The sequence below is a fragment of the Prionailurus bengalensis genome, chromosome D3 (assembly GCF_016509475.1).
Source record: "Prionailurus bengalensis isolate Pbe53 chromosome D3, Fcat_Pben_1.1_paternal_pri, whole genome shotgun sequence".
NCBI classification, from domain to species: domain Eukaryota; kingdom Metazoa; phylum Chordata; class Mammalia; order Carnivora; family Felidae; genus Prionailurus; species Prionailurus bengalensis.
In genome coordinates this window covers 69,017,825-69,032,418 of record NC_057356.1, presented here as the reverse complement: position 1 = coordinate 69,032,418, position 14,594 = coordinate 69,017,825, and the positions used below count along the sequence as shown (strand labels likewise).

General features: G+C 41.5%; 2 protein-coding genes across 5 annotated transcripts in view; one reads left to right on the top strand and one right to left on the bottom strand.

Annotated features, from left to right (window-relative positions):
* The window catches only part of DYM (dymeclin), a 359,762-nt gene that overhangs the window by 117,985 nt on the left and 227,183 nt on the right, over positions 1-14,594 (top strand). The gene's annotated exons all lie outside the window — the stretch shown is intronic.
* LOC122470756 (L-lactate dehydrogenase A chain-like) lies at positions 8,536-9,623 on the bottom strand. Its single transcript, XM_043558778.1, is given in 3 exon segments — positions 8,536-9,034; positions 9,036-9,305; positions 9,307-9,623. Coding segments are annotated over 3 exon segments (993 nt in total). The 5' UTR covers positions 9,534-9,623; the 3' UTR covers positions 8,536-8,538.

Below are 14,594 nucleotides of genomic sequence, written 5' to 3'. Positions count from 1 at the left end.
GTTCCTGGTTATTATCTAAGATCACATAGGAGGTGATGTTGGTTTGCACTTGAGCTCAGTTTCTTTGACTCCTGACCTTTACTTTCTGGTCCTTTCTGATCACCACTTGAGTCCTGAGTACGTCAGCTGGTGCTTGACTTATGCGAGCATGTTCACTGCAGTCTCCAGCAGAGCGCCTTACGTTTGTGGATTGTCAATAGATTCTTGTTTGTAATTAAAGACCAACAGCTAATACCTTGTCTACATTCAAGATAGATGTGAATTCAGTTTATAATAACACGTCTGTCGTTTATTGAATGCCTTCTGTTTTGCAGTCACTTTATTATTATCTTTCTCTTCTCCAATTTTTATTTAAATTCTAGTTACTTAACATATACTGCAATATTGGCTTCAGGAGTAGAATTCAGTGATTCATCACTTACATACAACACCCAGTGCTCATCACAACAAATGCCCTCCTAAGTACCCATCACTCATCTAGCCCATCCCCCACCCACCTCCCACCATCAATCCTCAGTTTGTTCTCTATCTTTAAGACTCTCTAATGGTTTGTTTCCCTCTCTTTTATCTTTTTATCCCATATGTTCATCTGTTTTGTTTCTTAAATAAGACATATGAGTGCAATCATATGGTATTTGTCCTCTGATTGACTTATTTCACTCAGCATAATACACTCTAGCTCTGTCCACGTCATTGCATGTGGCAAGCTTTCATTCTTTTTGAAGGTTGAATAACATTCCTGTGTGTGTGTGTGTGTGTGTGTGTGTGTGTATCCATTCATTTCCAATCACTTTAGTAGCTAACTTACATACAGTTACAGTAGCTGACTCACCTCCTCTTTATTTTGTAACATTGTGGAAAATTTCAAAGATGGATAAAAGTAGGGAAATTGGTAGAATGAATCCCCATCTATCCATAACCCATCTTTAAGAATTATCAGTATTTTGCTATTTTTTCCTCATCTGCTTCTTGTTCTTTTTAAAAAGCTTTATTTGGAAATAAGTTCATACATGTGTAAAAGTTCAAAAACTAAAGGTATTATAAAAAATGATATAGTATACAGATTGATTTATTATTAACATTTTATCCTATTAGTTTTGTGTCTCTATTCTCTCCCTCCTCCTCTCCCATTCTACACACACACACACATACACACACACACAGTGGTTTTTTTTTTTTTAACCATTTGAAGGTAAGTTACATGCATTGTGACCCTTTATCTCTAAATATTTGAATGTGTATTTCCTGAAGGGGGATATCTCTTACACAACCTCAGTACACTTACCAACTTCAGTAAATTCAGTATTCAGCCACCCTTAAAAACAAATGTTTATTTCTTTGTCAGTAAAACTTAAGAAATGGAGATTTCCTCTGTATTCTGAAATCTACTTTATTAATACAGTATCATTTGGGTTGCACCTAAATTGAATTTTTACAGTTAGGTGTTCTTGTCACTATGCTGCTAACAACTTCTCTATCTCAGACTAACTGCTCCATGATGCAGCCCCCACACCTTTCTCCTTTCTGTTTATTATTGGTCCTGCAGTATGCAGTGAGTGTTTGGATGATGTTTGAATAGAAGGTAATAAATAACTGGAGGAATTATTATTATCTTTAATGACCACTAGTAAGTTTTTTCCATAGTTAATGAGAGCAGTGAAAATTACTTGTATGGATTTTGTTCTTTTTTAAAAAAGTTGTTTTCACACGTATCAAGTGTGGTTTCTGTCTTTCCCTGGAAGTGGTTAGGATCAGTCGTACATTAATAAAATACCTTACCGGGCAGCAACTGTGATACATGCCAACAAGCCTCTTCATAATTTTGCAGTACAAGAAATTATGGTTTCCTTCCTCTTTATAGCTTTTTAGTTTAGATGTTTCTCTAAAATGCTGGCAAAATGGAAGAAGAACCAACTGATACATCACTTTACCGTTTCCAAAAGAATGCTAGAATTTTAATTAACGTATCCTTTAATGAATCGTAGAATTCCAAGATTAGGAGAAGCGAGGCTAAAGGTCAGCAGGTGACTTCTCAACATTAGCAGTCCATCTGGCATAATTAAAAAAAGTGCATGCACATGCGCTTACACCCTTTAATTTCTAAGTCATTACACATGTGCTTGGGCCCTGTCATAGACATTTTCAAGAAGCATTCTAATATAGCTGGTCCATTTCAGCACCACTCACTTGGTCTGGGTCCCTTTCCCGTGCTTGGATCTATTTTGCTGTGGGCCCATCATTACACAGTTGAGCTGGTACTATTACCTACTGAGGAATATATTGTTGTCAGGCAGCTCTGATGGTTTTAACTGACCTTCTGCTCTTGTGTTATCTTGGTTTCTCTTCTTGTCGTTCTCTTCATTGTTTTCTGTTGCTGATGAGGTTCATTGTATCAGTTTATCCTGAAGTGTGACCATTGGTACAGTACTCCAGCACGAGATAGATTGGAGTCTAAACTCCCTGATTCTGGACATTGCATTTTTTTAAATTAATTTAGACTAAATGCTCATTAACCCTTTTGGCAGGTAATATTCAGTTATTAATGAGTTTTTGTTAGTTTGATCATCTCAGTCTTATCTGTACCTGCAACTTTATGTCCTGTCTTTCCCCTCTAGGTTTTATACATGCAGTGTTCAGTGTGTCTCAAATATAGTTTTCTTAGGTATGGTATGATCCACAATTTTAACTCACAGTAATATTTGTGCTTATTTTCAGCCCTAGATTATCCTTAAACAGATATTTTGGGGCTTCCTCCTTTATTCATGGTTCTGTCCTTGGCACCATATTGAAAGCAGATTTGCTCATTCTGTGACGTTTCTTTATTTTTGAGAGGCAGAGAGAGACAGAGCACGAGTGGGGAGGGGCAGAGAGAGAGGGAGACCCAGAATCCGAAGCAGGCTCCGGGCTCTGAGCAGTCAGCACAGAGCCCAATGCAGGGCTCGAACTCGTTTACTACAAGATCATGACCTGAGCCGAAGTGGGAAGCTTAACCGACTGAGCCACCCAGGCGCCCCCAGATTTACTCATTCTAATTCCTTTGTGGAAAGCAGGGTGTTTCTGTAGGTGGCACATGTTAAATAACAAAGAAAATTAATGTATTGAGGGCTCTTGTGACTTTGTACATAGACTCAATTTCATTTCCTGGAATCCCAGCGAGGATTAGCTGGGGCGGAGGTGGGGGACAAGAGCCTGGTTTTCCCAGACAGCAGACCTCAGAGTTGATGAGGATTCCCACAGTTTCTCCTGAGTTTTAGGACTTGCCCACAAGGCTCTTCATGAAGCTAGAGCTCGTAGTCCCTTAGTGGCAAGAGGTGCTGGCCAGGCCTCTTGTGAGTTCACACCAGCGCCTTCCCCTCGCCTCATAGCTCCACTCTAGATTATACCACAGGGAGCTCTCAGCTGACTTTTCTCTCATTCCCGGAAGTCCTTGTGGACAAGGGTAGATTGCCAGAGCTTGATATTGAGAATCAGATGATTTGGAATGGAGTCCCAGGCCAGCATGATCGTAGACAAGTTCTTTACCTCTTTGAATCTCATTATCCTACCACATAAGCCTGATCAACAAACAAGACTTTTTGTACCAGGTTATTGTGAAGAATAAATGAGGTATTGTATGTAAAATAACTTCTGAAACTATACAACATCTCTCCTCATCGAATCACTTTTTTTTAACCTGCATTGAAGCTCCTCTGCTTTTTGTTGAAGTCAAAATAATTTAAAAGAAGATACATTTAATTAGATGATGTGAGTGATCAGAAAATCTCTGATAAACTTATAGGAGTTTAAAATTTCAGAGAATATTTTGTCTTTTTGGTCTGTTCGTCAGACTTCAAAATTTATGTAAAAAATGTTTTGAAACACCAGCCGTGTTTTTGCTCTTTCTCCAACTGGCTTTCCATTTTATGTGGTGCAAAATTTGGCCAATGACAGGCAGAAAGGAAAATCTGATTGTTAAATAGATATTGCCCACAAGAGATTTCTCCTTGCTTCCTAAATGAACTTGCCTTGACAACAATTGCTATGGTACCGCTTCTTACTCACTAATTTATCTGAAAAAAAATACAGTCTCTTTTCGATAGTTTGTGAAACTAGCCAAAGACTTTAGTACAAAAAGACTCGATGCTGACTAACCCGTATTACAATAAATACTTCAGATGTTCAGCTCATCAAAGGTATCAGTAGTATTGGTAGCCTTAGTTACAGTTAGTAAGGCAGTTGATACGTAGTTCTTACTTTACGCTGTAAGCATATCACCCTCCCCTGTTAAAGATGTTCTGCAAAGCCAGTGATCGAAGACACTTAACCTCTCCGATTGTGATGCGACGGAGCAGGGTATATGGTGATGACACATAGCTCACACAGCTATAATAAAATACCGTAGCCCGGATGGTTGGAACAACAAACACTCGCTTCTTTCAGTACCAGAGGCTGGGAGGTCTAAGATCCAGGTGCTAGCAGATTTAATTCTTGGTGAGGGCCCTCTCCCTGGCCATCTCCCTGGCGAGCTCTATTTTCACACGGTGGAGAGAGAAAGCTCTGGTGTGTCTTCCTCTTCTTGTAAGGGCGTTAATCCCGAGGTAGGGTTTCCACCTTCGTGACCTCCTCTACACCTGATCACCCCCAAAGGCCTCCCCTTTTGTTACCATCGCATTGGGGGTTAGGGCTTCAATATATGAATTTGGTTGGGGCGCCTGGGTGGCGCAGCCGGTTAAGCGTCCGACTTCAGCCAGGTCACGATCTTGCGGTCCGTGAGTTCGAGCCCCGCGTCAGGCTCTGGGCTGATGGCTCAGAGCCTGGAGCCTGTTTCCGATTCTGTGTCTCCCTCTCTCTCTGCCCCTCCCCCCTTCATGCTCTGTCCCTCTCTGTCCCAAATATAAATAAACGTTGAAATTATTAAAAAAAAAAAAATATATGAATTTGGGTGGGGGGACGCATTCAGTCCATAATAGGTATTAAGTGCTGAGATTCTGTTTGGGAGGCCGCTGGCCTCTTGTTTGTCGACAGCTAAGGCATCTCTAAGTGCCGGTCATTCTTTGTTTTAAACCACAGCCCTGCTTGTGGTGGGGCCAGAGCAGGCCAGTCGCAGCCTCTCCCGACCTCACAAATGTGTTTTTTGTTTTTTTAAAAAGGACATTCCAGAAGGTGTAAGGAGTCCCTCCAGAAATAATTCTGTGATTCAAACAGATTGTTTTCTTTTCTGATTGTGGAGGCCACCATTTACATCGTCCTTCGGAGGGATTGGCTCTAGATTTTGATAATCGGAATTGTGTAAGGGATGCAAGTGTGAGATTGGCTGTTGGTGTCAGGCAGACCTGGAGCTCAATGCCAGTCCTGCTGTCTACCGACTAGGTGTTCGCTGTTAACCTCTCAGTAGTGACTCAGATCAGTCAGGGTAAACTGAGGATAGTGCCTCCCTTTGTAGGACTGCCGAGGTGATCGAATGAGCAAAAGCGTAGGAAAGAGCCAGGCACCTAGCAGGTACACAAAAGCGGTCACTATTAGTAATGGATGTTACATGGTAATGTTTAAAAGATAACTTTTGTTTAAAAATTTTTTTTGAAAAAGGCCAGTGACCATATAGTGATTTACAAGTTTACTCAGATTTCTTTTTTTTTTTAATTTTTTTTTTTAACGTCTATTTATTTTTGAGACAGAGAGAGACAGAGCATGAATGGGGGAGGGTCAGAGAGAGGGAGACACAGAATCTGAAACAGGCTCCAGGCTCTGAGCTGTCAGCACAGAGCCCGACGCGGGGCTCTAACTCACGGACCGTGAGATCATGACCTGAGCTGAAGCCGGCCGCCCAACTGACTGAGCCACCCAGGTGCCCCTACTCAGATTTCTTTTTTTTTTTTTTTAAATTTTTTTTTAACGTTTATTTATTTTTGGGACAGAGAGAGACAGAGCATGAACTGGGAAGGGGCAGAGAGAGAGGGAGACACAGCATCGGAAGCAGGCTCCAGGCTCTGAGCCATCAGCCCAGAGCCTGACGCGGGGCTCGAACTCATGGACCGTGAGATCGTGACCTGAGCTGAAGTCGGACGCTTAACCGACTGAGCCACCCAGGTGCCCCCCTACTCAGATTTCTAATGTAACTAAATTATGAAAATATCTGCTCTTTGGTATACACGTTAAAAAAAATTTTTTTTTAATGTTAATTTATTTTTGAGAGAGAAAGAGATAGAGTGGGAGCAGGGGAAGGACAGAGAGAAAGGGAGACGCAGAAAGTGAAGCAGGCTCCAGGCTCTGAGCTGTCAGCACAGAGCCCAACGCGGGGCTCGAACTCCCGAACCATGAGCTCATGACTTGAGCCGAAGTCAGCTGCTTAACCAATTGAGCCACCCAGGTGCCCCCAGTATACACATTTATAATAGAAATTTCAGATAGTCACTGGAAGAATTACTAATTATGCTGAATATTTAATATTGGGAGAAAGAAAAACATAACAGTTATTTAGTTTTCTTTTGGTTCTATCCTTAACTTCTTTGACCTTGTCTTTTCTTATATTTTCAAGCTTTTTACTTGCCTCTGATGCCTAAAAAAAGAGTTGAAGCAAGGAAGGACTGACCTTGAACTTTCTTGTGTTTTCTCTTTATAAGACAAAGCTGTAATGTGATTATAACCGAGTATTTAATGTTTTGAAGAGCCAACCCTAATTAAATGTGTTCTCCCACACTGCGCTTTCCGTCAAAGTACTGAGGTTTTACACAATAACTTCTGATATATGGCTTTTCCATTTGAATGAGCCATCAAAAATGTTTTTTTTTTCCTTTGCTTGCGGTGGTGGGTGTCCCAGCCAAATTGCAAGGCCAAAGTTGTGATTGTGTGTTTAGGCGGATGCTGTCGTAGAGAAATTAATAAAGTAGAATTTGAAGATTAAAACTCCTATCTCTCCCGGTTACTTTTATTGAGAAAGTTATTGAATCCGTTACGACAGGTATGCTATGCAGCGGTTGTAATTTATTTTATGTGATGGTTATTTTTCTCTTCAGTTTTGGCTTTTTCTGGGCTGACTCATTGCGAGAAAGAAAAACTACCGTAAGAGAAAAAGTATGTGGCCCTCAGAAACAGGCATAGTTGTGAAAACATTTCCAATGAAAGCGCTTTGAACTTTCAAGAAAAGGAAGTGCTTTGTAAATAAACAATAATTACATTCTCAGTTCATTTTTACTTGGAATGATTTGGTAGATTTTATATACCAGGTGAAAGAATGGCTTTTTTTTTTTCCACCCTCCTTTATTTTCAGGACTGAAACTAATTTTGTGGCTTATAAAGTAGAGTTAATTTCATTTTGCTGGTTCCTTGTGGTGGCTCCTTGCAGGGATACATGGAGTAGATAGGTCAGTATCCGCAATCCAAATGCCTGTGTGCAGTTGTAGGGTGGGAACAGGAGCGATTTCACTTTTTTTTTTTTTTTTTCAACGTTTATTTATTTTGGGGACAGAGAGAGACAGAGCATGAACGGGGGAGGGGCAGAGAGAGAGGGAGACACAGAATCGGAAACAGGCTCCAGGCTCTGAGCCATCAGCCCAGAGCCCGACGCGGGGCTCGAACTCACGGACCGCGAGATCGTGACCTGGCTGAAGTCGGACGCTTAACCGACTGCGCCACCCAGGCGCCCCGCGATTTCACTTTTAATTGCTCTCTGCAAAAAAGTATTTCCGGTTTTAGACTTTCTAAAAGGTGTTTCCTAAATGATATTCATTGGAAGTAGTATGGTGTCAAACTACAGTTTTGGCTTCTCTCGTATTATCCTTGTAGTTTGCTGACCACCGTGCCTGAAATGGCCGTGAAAGTCAGTGTGCCAGCCCTCTGTGCTCGTTTCCTTCTTAATAGTTGTGAAGGGAAGATCGGGGCCTCTTTTCTGTCACAGAGAGTTGGGAAGCAAATTCATTCGTATTCACCAGGAAGGTTATAGAATAAAGCAGTCAGTTTCTTTTCTTTTCTTTTTTTTTTTCACTGTTCGAAGCTTATTTGATATTTTAGTTGCTTGGTGTGACACTTAAGATAGTTGGTTGCATCGTTTGTAGGTAGATCTTTCTTTTTACATCATATGGCAACGTTCACTATGTTCTGACTTACACAGTACACAAAATAAGATCCTTTAGAGCAGTTATGCACAATACATGCAATGCTGAATTTAAACATTGGGTCCCAGGATGGGATTGGCTGGAGAAAACAAAAGTTGCACGAGGCATGTTGGGTGAAGGATCCAGAAGTAAGTCATACAACACACAGTAAATACACATCTGGTTTGAATAGCGAACTGCAGCATATTCATTATGGGCGGTGGTGTCTCTGAGGCAGTGGAACTGTTTCACGTTAACCGACTTAGGACGACGCAAGATGGGTACCATCCAGCGTCAGGATGTAGCCGCAAGGCTTGGTGAACCATTCCTATTTGTAACTTAGGAAACTGACATTTTTCCTAGGCCATTTTTAACGTTTTTACTTGAATAACAGAACACGATATACACAACCTCCAAGTAAAAATCCCGTTGTAGTCTAGACGGTGATGTGGTACAACATTAAAAGACTCTAAAACTGCAGCTCTTTTTGGATCCCCCAGAGTGTATCTGCACTCTTCTTCAAACGGGCCACTTCCTCAGGAGTCAGGGTCACCTTCACAGCGTCTGAGATTCCATTCTGTCCCAAGATGCAAGGAACACTAAGGAAGACATCATCTTTTGTTCCATAGAGACCCTTAATCATGGTGGAAATCGGATGCACCCGCCTAAGATTCTTCATTATACTTTCTGCCAAATCTGCCCCAGACAGTCCAGTGGCCCAGGAAGTGTAGCCTTTCAGTTTGATCACCTCATAGGCACTGTCAGCCACCTGTTTGTGAACCTCTTTCCACGGTTCCTTATCTGCATCAGTGCCTGAGTCAGGGTGCAGATTCTTCAGGGAGACACCAGCAACATTTACTCCACTCCATACAGGCACACTGGAGTCTCCATGCTCTCCAAGGACCCACCCATGGCAGCTTACCGGGTGAACTCCCAGCCTTTCCCCCATTAGGTAACGGGACCGGTGAATCCAGATTGCAACCACTTCCAATAACACGGTTTTTGGGAAAGCCGCTGATCTTCCAAGCCGCATAGGTCAAGACACCCACTGGATTGGAAACAACAAGCAACTTGCAGTTTGGGCTGTATTTTACAATATTAGGAATGATGAACTTAAAGCTGGTCACATTGCACTGGAGCAAATTAAGACGGCTCTCTCCCTCCTGCTGACGTGCCCCAGCTGTGATAATAACCAGCTTGGAGTTTGCAGTCACATTATAGTCTTTGCCAGAGAGTTTTTGGTGTTCTGAGGAATAGGCTGCCGTGCTGGAGATCCATCATCTCTCCCTTCAGTTTGTCTTCCATGACGTCAACAAGAGCAAGTTCACCTGCCAAGTCCTTCATTAAGATACTGACGGCACAAGCCATGCCAACAGCACCAACCCCAACGACTGTAATTTTATTCCGGGGGGTATGGTCTTCCTTAAGAAGATTCTGAATCAGTTGATCCTTGAGAGTTGCCATATCTAATTATCTCTATAACCTTAGACTTAGAAGCAGAAGGAATCGGGAGTGCACCTCGGGCAGGCGGGCGTCGGCAGCATGTGGTGTTGGGTCCCGACTCGGTGGCAGCCTCTCCCATACCAAAGCAGTCAGTTTCAAATGAGATCCTAGGAGTAAGTTTCCAAGGCTTGCTAGAAGTGATTTGATCTGCTTCTAAGACTTCTGTGACAGAATTTATAGTACTGTGAAATTTTAAAATATTAAAGAGTTAAAAAAAATAAGAATATTAAAGCTAGGGAATTTCCATTTTTTGGGAAGGCAAATCTTACTTGAAATATGAAGCAATTAAAATGGATTTGCTTTAAAACTGTTAAATTCTATCACAGTCAAGTGAGTGTAACTTTTATGAAGCAGCTGTTTTAACTTATGTTGATTTCAACATGGCTATTGGAGTAAATTCAAAGGCGACTTGCTGACAGAATTTGTGAATGGTAGTAAAAACGTTCTTAAAGGATAGTTGGTATAGTTTGGGACCACCTTTTTCATGAGTAAATAATATTCCAAAGTTTAGTGTTTTGAGTTATTCAAGACTCCCATTTAAAATGTATCTGGAGCTTTGCTTTGAAATACATTAACAAAATAAGCTACACTGATGGGTGAAGGTAGGGATGCATAGATGGGTAGGGATGTTATCACAAATGTAGCAAAATGTTCATGTAACATGGAGGTGGTGGGTATATGGGTATTCACTATATAATCCTTTCAATTTTCCTGTATGTTTGACAGATTTCATAATAAAATGTTGGGGGATGCCTGGGTGGCTCAGTCGGTTAAGCGTCCAACTTTGGCTCAGGTCGTGATCTCACAGTTTGTGAGTTCGAGCCCTGTGTCGGGGGCTCTGTGCTGACAGCTCGGAGCCTGGAGCCTGCTTCAGCTTCTGTGTCTCCCTCTCTCTCTCTCTCTCTCTCTGCCCCTCCCTCGCTCACACTCTGTCTCTCTCTCAAAAATAAACAAACATTAAAAAAAAATTTTTTTTTTTAATGTTGTAAAAAGAACAGAATCACTGTGAGGATGAGTTGGTGTTGTAAATTTCAGCTTGTGCATTAACAAGCTGTATCTTTGCTCCTGAGCCTTTTAGAATTGTTAGGTAAGATTCTGAAGAATGTGGAAGTAGACCAGACCTGGGTTTAAACCCTTTCCCGTAAGTAATCTAATTATCTCTATAACCTGTGAAAGTTTTGTATCTCTCTAAGCCTTTCCCTGTCTATAAAAATGGAACGATGATTCCTTGCGGAATTATGGTAAGTATCTTTCGTTTTTCTGCTTTTGTGAGCCAGACCCTGGTCCTCAAAGGCTTATTGAATCCAGTTGGATGAATAGTGGGGAGAGAAAGGGAGGTATAATTCATTGGTGCTTGGGAGTCTCCAGATTCACTTCCACAAGGCCATAGAGGTCCCATACTTGACAGAGGCCAGGCGAAAGAAAGGGAGGGAGAAGCAGCTAGAAATCTTCCCCAGCGGGATGGTGAGTTGGAAGCTTTTGGCATCAGATCTGAGCTAGAAACTGGGCCCTGCCTTCTGCTAGTTGTGTCACTTTGATTAAGTCACTTAAACTTCATCGAACCCTAATTCCCTCAGTTTAAAAATAGAAGCTAGAACATCATTTACCCTGTGGGCTTCTGTTACATTTAAATAACATATATATGACAAGTAGTGAGTAAGTGTTTAGAACATGATAAGTGCTGAAAGCAAATGCCATTTACCCTTTATCGTCCTCATCTTTCCCCCCTCCCATCTGTGTCACTTTCTCCACTTTTCCAAACACCGTTTATTTTTGTCTTTCGTGTTTCGTGTTCCCTCAGCCTTTCTGCTGACAAAATTAAGGCTATTGCCTCCCCTTTTCTAGATGATTGAAAAGGATGATACACAGATCCAGCAGCAACCTCCTTAGCATCCCTGGCCATAACTTTGTCAAATTGGAAGCCTGGCTAGCTATCAGTACTGTTTTCCAGGCCATTTGGTGCAAAAGCAAGCCAAGTTGAGATCATTTTGCAATTAAAAATTTCATAAGCTGCTGAGTCACATATTTTCATAGTCTGACATATTATGCTTCCAGTGGCTCCCGATGCTATGGATTGAGGGTAAGGGTTGGAACATTTTAAATTCGTCTTTTTAAAACTCTTCCTAATAATATTTCTGTGCCTTGGTAATATTGGTCAATTCTTACCCCCCGGCTTGTTTATCTTAGAAAGTATAGAGAGACTGACAGATACCAACTTTAAGAGAGGAGGTCTTTTCAACAGTAGTTATTCTAAAGTATAAAGCTTTCCAGGAATATTTCTAAAAGTAAAAACAATTCTGCCCATTTACATATTTATACCGCTTAAGAGATGGTGCTGTTTGGGTAAATAACAGTTTGTGGGTCCATCTATTGTTTATGTTCTGAGATCCGTTTGATTTTGAGACGGCCCCAGTTTGCTCCACTACCCTTGGAGCCTTCCTACCCGAGCAGGAAGCCTGTGGAACCATGGTTGCATCTGCTAGAGAGCCGACCGGAAGCAGAAAGAAAACTGCCTTCTCTGTTCTTGTCCACTTCCAGTCTCATTGTCTGCTCTAATCTGAAGCCAGCAGGCAAAGGAGTTTGGAAAATAAGAGTTTGCGGGTTTTGGCCCCCTGCATTACTGATCATAGGTGAGAGCAGGGTGGAAATGAGAGCAACAGACATTAAATGGTACTAGTGTGATCCTTAGTCTACAGACGTTATGTAATTTTCATTAAGTCACACAGCTGGTAGGTGGGAAGACTGGACTTTAAGATTACGTGTAGCTTCAAAACCAGTGATGTTTTCCTGGTACCATCTATTGTTGTCCATACTCCGTGCTGTATGTGTGTAATATGTATATTCCTGTGTGTGTTTATAAAAATGTTTAAAACATTACAGCACAAAGAGCGTTAGAAGTAATGAATATTTAAACAGATAAGCTATAATTCTACCACGGTGTGACAAATCAGCTGTTGCCATTTTTTCTCATTCTTTTTCAGTTCTTATCCTTGTGTACGTATATATTTGCATATAGCAAATTAGATGTTAAAGCAGGAGAGATTTAAGATGTGCCAATAAATACCAGGTTTTATTTTGTCGTTAGGGTACATTATGAAAATAAAATAGCATTACTATATACTTGCAAAGTTTGAATTCCAGTGAGGAAAGGTGTGGCTTAAATCCAAGCTGTTACTTTCGTTAATTTCATAGCTGACTTGGTCAAATCAGGAAGCAGGCAAATGCTTGCTGTGTAGTAGCTGAAGTTATTAACCCTTTTCTTTTGTGGTATGATTAATAGCACGTGCTTTGAGGCTTCCTGTTGCTTATATTAACAACAACAAAAAGGATGTCTTGGTTAAGTGTACCAGTGTTCCTGCCAGTTCTCAAGTTGTTCATAAAGCTCACTGGTTATCTGGACACACTTGTTTCCCCTGAGCTGAGTTACAGAAAGGGCTCAGAAAGGCAGGGTATGTTCAGCACACTAGCTGTTCCATCATCTCAGATGGAAGGGGCATGTTTAGGGGGTATTGCAAAGGATTTATTCGAATATGGTATGACACTGACTGCTAGTTTGTCTCTTCCCCCATATCAGCGGACTACACGGATGCCGAGAATAGATCACATTTCTCAGAACCTTTTGCAACCATATATAGTCTGCATTCTGGCCAAGGGAATGTAAGCAGAAGTGATATGGGCAAACTTGCAGGTAGAGTTCTTTTTTTTTTTAAGTTTATTTATTTATTTTGAGAGAGAGAGAGGCAGAGAGGAGAGAGAGAGAATCCCCAGCAGGCTCAGTACCATCAGCATGGAGCCCGATGTGGGGCTCGAACTCACGAACTGTGACCCTGTGAGCCCAAGTCAAGGGTGGGACACTTAAGCGACCGAGCTACCCAGGCACCCCAACAGGTAGAGTTCTTAAAGGGAATGCGTGTACTTACCTCTGTCCTGCTGACTTGAATGAAAATGTGATGGCTGGGGCTGGTGTAGCCATATCGGACCATGCGTGACACTTAGGAATGCAGACTATACATAGTAGAGCCACAAGAGAACATCACAGAGCAAAATGCAACTACTTTGGGACTTTTATTGAAGCCATTATTACACGGGTCTGTTACTTGTAATTTACCCGATCCTGACTTACCCCTGGGTGGTGATATATAGTGGATGCAGACAAGGCAGTAGTATAATAAATTAGGCTTCTAGGATGGGTGGTTTGTAGGGTTTCTCATCAGAACTTCACAGTGACCAGAAAACCGTGGGATGAGGCGGAGCCCTGTATCTCTCCCTCTCTGCGTACCACTTTTTGTCCTCAGTCTCCCAGCATTTTTGCTATATTCTACACAAACTGCAGCGTGTAAGTGCAGAGCAAAAGAAAGAACAAAAACAGTTACAGAAAGAATCTTTTGTTGTTGTTAAGCAGATCTCGAATTCTGCCAATCGTAGTAATTCACGCATTGATGAGATAGCAACCAGAGCTATTAATAGTGCTTTTTTTAGCCTAGTTACAATAGCTGAGGCAAGTGAGTACATAACCTTAAGGATGGAGGAGTTTGTCGGAAGCTGCTTGGCCCACGCCCAGGTTTTATATTTTATCTTCTCAATTAATGCACGTTTAAGTACTGCTTCCGTGAGCATATCCGTGCTTGTTTCATTTCTGTTACGATGGAATTATTTGCCAGTTCATGGACTTAATTAACTTCCTTGGAATCTTTTGTGTAAAATTAATAGTTCAGGAAAAAGTAGCATGTCTGTTTTCTGACCTTATTTGTTGACCTTTCTGATGTGCTTATTCCTAGCACATCATGGACCATCTCTCTAGGAGTTCATGCATCCCAGTTGGAGAAGTGGCATATGTGTGATTTGAGCCTCATGGGGTCTCTTAGCACACTGGCTGTTTCTCTCTCTCCTCTTTTAGTGATATGATACATTGCAAAAAGCCTGAAACCTGGATTTAACCTTGTTAGTTATCTGACCTAGGGGTGGTTATGGAGATCCTTAAACCTCTCCTTTCTGGTGGCTTGTGTGATCGGCAATTTTATT